This window comes from Salmo salar, chromosome ssa02 (assembly GCF_905237065.1).
Source record: "Salmo salar chromosome ssa02, Ssal_v3.1, whole genome shotgun sequence".
Taxonomy (NCBI): Eukaryota; Metazoa; Chordata; class Actinopteri; order Salmoniformes; family Salmonidae; genus Salmo; species Salmo salar.
In genome coordinates, this window is record NC_059443.1 from 56,608,700 (window position 1) to 56,616,049 (window position 7,350).

The window sequence follows — 7,350 nt, forward strand, 5'->3', positions numbered from 1 at the left end:
AGGGGAGATGGAACAGAGTAGAGGAGCTGATGGCTCAGATGAGGAAGATATAGCTAGGACCAGAAGACACCTCTGCATTCAGACAACCCTCATTGGTAACGTCACAAATGAAACCCTATTCTATATAGTGTAGTACTTTTGACCAGGGCCCATTCTGTTAAATTAGCTTAAGCTTAAAGTAATGGACCAGGTACATACAGATGTTAGCTGTATGATTAATTGTGCTTATGTATCACCTGTTGACCGAGAGGAAATATTGTTGTAACATTTGTAATTTAATTTAAAGTAATGAATCATTGCAGTTATGGATGCAGTCTCTAATGAATTACTACTACTGTATAGAACTTCTAAAATGTTTTGAATGATGGTAAATGAGGCCCAACATTTCTCTGAATGACAATCCTCCCTTTACTGTATCTGCTCCATGTCTAGCTCTGGTCCAGATCCTTAACTGCGGTTTGAGCCTTGATGGCTCAAGCTGCATGTAACACTCTGGGCCAGAGCTACTCCATGTTGTACTCTTAGTTGTTTAAACTGATATGTATGTAAATGAAACTGCACCGTTTCTCTGCTGAAACTGCACCGACTGATTCCCTGTACACACTTTGTTTCAATCAGTGGAGGCTCCACAGAGGAGGAAGGGGAATATCATCCTCCTCAGTGAATTTCAGAAAAATATAAATAGTGAAAAATGTCAAATGTAATCATTTTAAGATAAAACTATACTAAATATATTCATGTAACCAAATTATTGATTTAAAACACACTGTTTTGCAAGGTAGGTCTACAGTAGCCTCAACATGGTATAGCCAGAGGACAGTAAGTTTCCTTCCTCCTCTGGGTACATTGACTTCAATACAAAACATAGGAGGCTCGTGGTTCTCACCCCCTTCCATAGATTTACACAGTTATTATGACAACTTCCAGAGGACTTCCTCCAACCTATCAAAGATCTTGCAGCATGAACTGAAATGTTGTCCACCCAGTCAAAGAATCAGAGAATTAATCTAGTACTGAAAGCATAAATTACAGCTAGCTAGCACTGCAGTGCATAAAATGTAGTTGACTCAAAGAGAGAGAGAGTTTTGAATTAATTATTTTCTTCATAAATTAAAGAGAGAGCTAGCTGTATTTAGTTGTATTTTTTATTTAATTATTTCACTTTCACTTACTTAGCTAGCAATTGCAGCTAGCTAGTTTAGCCTACTTAAGCACCTGGCTCAAACAGAGAGGGATGCTATGTTAGCTAGCTGACTATGGCTATCCAACACTGGGACTCTTCCAAGTCAAGGTGTTGTGCATTGAAGTCCACAAGTAAAGGGAAAAGGTGAAGGGAGGAAAGCATGTAGATGCAAGAAGGAATGCAACGTGGCTCCTATGAAAGTGAACTATGTTTATGTAACAGTATAGCTTCCGTCCCTCTCCTCGCCCAAAACTGGGCTTGAACCAGGGACCCTCTGCACACATCAACAACTGACACCCACGAAGCATCGTTACCCATCGCGCCACAAAAGCCACGGCCCTTGCAGAGCAAGGGGAACAACTACTTCAGGTCTCAGAGCGAGTGATGTCACACAATTGAAACACACCACCGCTGACTAACTAGCCATTTCACATTGGTTACATTGATCCGGGTCACGGCACCAATGTAACAGTTTAGCTTCCGTCCCTCTCCTCGCCCCAACCTGGGCTTAAACCAGGGACCCTCTGCACACATCAACAACTGACAGCCCACGAAGCATCATTACACATCGCGCCACAAAAGCCGGGGCCCTAGGAGAACAACTACTTCAGGTCTCAGAGCAAGTGACGTCACCTATTGAAACGCTATTAGCGTGCACCACCACTAACTAGCTAGCCATTTCACATCGGTTACATTTACGTGTTATCAGGGGTGTACTCATTCTGCAGATTCGATTGAAAAACGTTTCTTAAACAGAACGAAACAGGGATAAACACCATCAAATGTTTTCTCTCGACCTGTGTGCACCTACGTTGTAAACTTTCATTCATAGACTATCTTGTAGCTACCTCATGATAGCTACCTCATGACGGTTATAGGGAAAATGTGAGCATCATGTAGAAGCCTAAACCTGTCATTGTTACATTGAACTGGGTGAATGGAATATGAATGACAGTCATCCAATATGTTGTAGGGCCATGCTCATAACAAAATAGTCATCCTCCCTCATCTTAAACGGCACCGACCGCCACTGCTGTAAAGGGGTTTCTTTTCAGCTTATTAGAGGACAACAACGCACCCTCAATTATGATATCAGTGTGCTGAAAGGCATTGACATCTATATTTAATCAACAGCCAAATGTATCATGTAGCGTCAGGCCTACAGAACATGTATCATGTCATAGGCCTACAGAACATGAACTCTAAACTTGTCATAAAGTACAGAGAACATACATGGCTTGTGGACAAGGGAGTAAAATAGATTTATAATGGCTGATGACACAAGTCATACTTTCTCTGATGTCACTTATGTAACTGGAATAATCTGTTTCCACTTTACTCAAATGAGATCATTTTCACTTTTAATTGGGCTAGCCAAAGATATTTAAATGAGATATTGCCACCTGGTGGCAACGAATGGAACAACGGGAAAAACACATTCTAGGAAAAATGTTACATTTGCCATATGATAGAGACATATAAGAGTTATAAGGTAACATGAGTAAATTACATAAGTTATCATTCAGCTGATGCAATCCTGTCAAAAGGGAAATATTACAGTATGTGACCATGACATATATATATAGACAGGGTTTGAACCCCCATCATCAGGGGTATGTGTGGTCCAGAGGCATGAGCGCTACCTCTTCAACAGATTCTGGAACTATCTCGACCTCTCAGTCCATTCATTTCCTGGACCTTCTCATCAACTATAGTGGACACCACCTTCTCCTTCACGATCACCCTCATACACTTCTTTATGTGGGGGTTATACTCTGTGGAAAGAGAAACAAAACTGAAAAGAATCAATTAATTAATACATTTTGTGTATTATGGGTAACAACAACACTTGATTCTGTCATTGATTCATTCGTTTTATTAATTATTCTCTTGCGTGCTCACCTTCCACCACTTTCTGGACTTGTACTTCCTGGTCCTTCTCGTCCATGATCACTTTCCTGACCTCCTGTCTGGTCTCCACATGCTTACTGGTAGACAAACAGGGGAAGAACACTTACGGTCAGCTAAACTCACCAACACACATCTTGATCTGCTAGTTTGCAATGAGGTGCTAATAAACAGCTGTCATTCACTGAACCCACTGTACTGTACCTGTATTGATAAGGAGATGGGACAGCTTACCCAGAGCATTGTGGATAATGTAGTACACCATACCAATCAACTGTGTATTTTTCTAACACAAGTATAAATGACCTTAGATACTTTTTATCACATATTTATGGTCTCACTCCCCCTTCTCGCTTCCACTAACTGCTCCCTCTCCCTACTTCTGTCTTTCCTTTCTCCCTTACTCTTCCCTTCCGTCCCTCCACTCTCATCCCACATCCCCTCCACCCTCCCTCCCCTCTTCTCCAACCCCCAATTACTCCAACTTGTTCAATCACCATCCTCCATCTACTCTCTCCGCTCTTTCCATTCCCCCATCTTGCTATCCCCCCATCCCTTCCCCCTCCCTCTCTTTCCTGCCCCTCCATTATCCCCTCTCACCTGAGTCCCTCTCCATCCAGCAGCCTCCTGTACTCAGCGATCTCCATCTCCAGCCTCATCTTGATGTCCAGGAGGATCTGGTACTCAGAGGCCTGCTGCTGGATGCTGACGTTGAGCTGCTGCAGCTCCTCCTCCATGCTGTTGATATGAACCTGCAGCAGGCTCAGCTGGGAGCCGTGGCGGCCGTTTATATTAGCGGCGCTCTCCTCCAAGTACCCCTTCTACAGGAATGTGTTTATGTTTGTAAGGGGTGAAGAAAATGGAGACGGAAGGAAGGAGAGGGTAGTAGAAATGTATAGAGAGGGAGATGAAGAAGGGCAGAGAGAGTTAGACTGGAGTGCATGAAGGTGTTAGAACACCTTGACATTAGACCACTGTGGAGGTCTGAAAATGGATGCTGATTCACTAAGATGGCTTGACATCATACCTGAGTGAGTAGGCTATGGAAGGTCCTCTTCAGGTCAGTCACCTGAGACGTCTTCACCTCTATGGTGCTGGTGGGGATCTGGCTCTGAAGCACATCCACCTGACACACACACCGTTTTAGTCAAAAGTATAGTACCATTCCACAAAATACATGTAAATTGTGTCTCTTAGAAAAACCCATTTAGGGACCCAGGCCCACACCTTTCGAGGCCTCCTGTCCTATTTTCAGTTTGTCTCACCTTGCTCTCGAACCACTTGGCAGCATCTCTCTGGTTCTTTGTCACCACGCCCTCATACTGGGTCCTCATCTCCTCCAGCACCTTGCTCATGTCCACTGAGGAAGCACAGTCCATCTTCACATTCACAGCACCACACTGCTGCGTCCGCATCAACTGCATCTCCTAACAACAGGAAAAGGGGGACAAATTGTGTTATAATACCTGGGATTTGTAGTTTACTCACACACAGGGAAGTGCAAAAGCACCTGAAAACAATAAGTTACTGTATATTTGAGCACTAATAACAGTGAAGTTGCCCTAGATTTCTTGTGGGTGAGTTTAGCTCCCTTGTAGCCAAACATGGAAAGGTCTCAAACCCAGTAAGAATGAATAGATACATTAAAATGCAAAAACATTACAAAAACTACAGGGGAAGCCATTGTGTCCTAATGAAACTCCATGTGACTGTCCTGGCACATTAAGACTTCAGCCAACAGCACAAGCGTTAAGACTTGAATGTGTGAGGAGAAATGAGGAGGTTACCTCCTCATGGTTCTTCCTGAGGTAGACCAGCTTCTCCTTCAGCCCCTCAATCTGCATCTCCAGGTCTCCTCTGGCGAGCGTAAAGCTGTCCAGGACTCCTCTCAGACGAGCCACATCAACTTCCATCTTCATCCTCATGTTAACTTCCGTCTCGAACCTACAGGGGTTGAGGAAAGCAGAGGGCTTGATTAGTTCCTTCTCACAACAAACCTAGATACAACTTGCCAAACCATAAACTGATCCATAGCCCCTGCATACCCCCATAAGCATTTGTGTAGATCTGGGAGGATTGGATCTACTCAATCTCAAACCTATAGGCCAAAGCTACAAACAGAATCCGTACACTCACAGAGGCTGTGTACAGTACAAACAGGAAGTGCACCTACTTCATCTTGAAGTCATCAGCTACATATCTGGCATTATCCACCCGCAGGATCAACTGAGAGTTCTCCACAGACCTGGCATGGATCTAGGAACAGCAGGACAGCCACAGTCAATGGAATGTAATAACACAGTCAACTATGTATGGGATATCATGTGTTTAGATCAGCAGATCTGGTTCATGTCTACTGTTCATTCATATACAACAGAACACAGTTTTTCAACAATCAACAAGATAAATACTGAAAGACTATAGGAATTACACCTCTAATCTATCACTTATCTAATTCATTCTAGTGGCTCTCTTCTTTCACAAACCTGTTGGCATCTTCTCAATCCTATCCCCACTTCCCTTCCCACTGGGCACAGACGTCAATGAAACGTCTATTCCATGTTGGTTCAACATAATTACATTGAAATGACATGGAAGCAATGTTGATTCAACCAGTGTGTGCCCAGTGGGTCGTTACATTAAGACGACATTATCGAGAAGTACCTTGTTGCGGATGTCTGTGACGGTGGCATAAAACCCACTGAGGTCCTTCTTGTGAGTCGGTGAGCTCATCTCGTAGAACTCTTTGATCTGCAATTCCAACTTGCTATTGGCTGTCTCTAGAGAGCGCACCTGTGTACACAGAGAGTGGAGGGAATCAGTTCAGTTTATGGGTCTGTCCGAAATGGCACATATGGGTGCCATTTGGGGCGCATCCCATCACATTATGTGAATCAGCGCACTCCCATAAAATAATCTCCAACATAATGGAATTGAAAATAAATAATAAAATCCTGCTATGTCATTGTCCTCATTATGTATTTAGGAACGTGCGTTTATAATAGTAATACACGTGTGTCTTTTAATAATAATGAGACTTTCCTTGGAACTTTACAGGCAAAGTACAGGTTACTGTTTCTTCTCAATAGCAATTTTACAATTAGAAACAATGATGGAATAAATCGTTTTTAAAAAGTTACAAGTTAAGTAAAAGTTGTTTATATATATATATATTTATGGGGTCCATTAGCCGTAGCCTACTGTATTATCACATGTAATTGAACATTGTGGATAGTATTGATGAAATTAGTTTTTCAAAACAAAATGCTTTATAACAAAACACTTTCTCATAGCAGTTTTCTGTATCATCGAATGTGTTGTGTTTTGAAAATCTTGATCACCCAGCGTTGTCTTTCGGTCTCCACGCGCATAATCTGGGTTTTGCGTAATATCGCGGAGCGCGAGTAATCTCCATCCACATCCCCATCACTCTTCCTTACCTTTTCCAGGTAGGTGGCCAAACGGTCATTCAGATTCTGCATGGTATGCTTCTCGTTGGCAACAATATTGATCTGGCCTGGCCCGTCCATAGAGAAAGAAGACAGAGATACGGGTGCAGTATTCCCCGGCATCTCCATATACACTTGGCGCGCGACTGCTCCCAACAGAGGACACGCTCATACAGGACCTACCGTCTCCCAAACCGCTGGAAAACTGCATCCCACCCGACGAACTGAGGCCACTCGTACCGACACCGCTACACGAGCTGTGGCTACAGCTACTTCTGAGATTGGCTACAATGGACATGGCGAGAATGGTCTGGCGATGCGTCCTGGGAATGAAAGTAGACCCAATTGTATTGTTCAGTGGGTGGGTACTGGGCTTGCAATAACTATGTAACAAGAGACATCAAGTCACTAAGTACTTCTAGGGAAATGAATGGTTCACAAAAGGTTGTGGTTTATGAAGGTAGTATGTTTGACAGGTATAGACAAATCAGACAGTTTGAGATTCTCTGGAAATTCACTGGATGTGTTTTGTAAAGCTGACATTTTATTTTTATTTTTTTCACCTTTATTTAAGCAGGTAGGCAAGTTGAGAACAAGTTCTCATTTACAATTGCGACCTGGCCAAGATAAAGCAAGCAGTTTGACACATAAAACAACACAGAGTTACACATGGAGTAAAACAAACATACAGTCAATAATATAGTAGAAAAATAAGTCTATATACAAAGTGAGCAAATGAGGTGAGATAAGGGAGGTAAAGGCAAAAAAGGCCATGGTGGTGAAGTAAATACAATATAGCAAGTAAAACAC

At 42.7% G+C, this 7,350-nt stretch overlaps 1 protein-coding gene across 1 annotated transcript; it reads right to left on the reverse strand.

Annotated features, from left to right (window-relative positions):
- Window positions 1-3,045: 3,045 nt before the first annotated feature.
- Window positions 3,046-5,899, reverse strand: LOC106586538 (keratin, type I cytoskeletal 17-like). Its single transcript, XM_014173946.2, has 7 exons — window positions 5,756-5,899; window positions 5,265-5,347; window positions 4,879-5,035; window positions 4,357-4,518; window positions 4,119-4,217; window positions 3,692-3,912; window positions 3,046-3,171 (listed from the first exon to the last, which is right to left on the reverse strand). Exons 1-7 carry the CDS (start codon window positions 5,822-5,824, stop codon window positions 3,066-3,068), a joined length of 897 nt encoding a protein of 298 aa, XP_014029421.2. The 5' UTR covers window positions 5,825-5,899; the 3' UTR covers window positions 3,046-3,065.
- Window positions 5,900-7,350: the final 1,451 nt, after the last annotated feature.

Bases quoted from the DNA above. Each gene is read 5' to 3' on its own strand.
- LOC106586538 (XM_014173946.2), bottom strand. From the start codon at position 5,824: ATGAGCTCACCGACTCACAAGAAGGACCTCAGTGGGTTTTATGCCACC. The intron at 4,218-4,356 runs GTGAGACAAACT...TGTGTGTGTCAG, and splicing joins CCAAGTGGTTCGAGAGCAAG to GTGGATGTGCTTCAGAGCCA. The intron at 3,913-4,118 runs GTATGATGTCAA...ACATTCCTGTAG, and splicing joins TCCATAGCCTACTCACTCAG to AAGGGGTACTTGGAGGAGAG.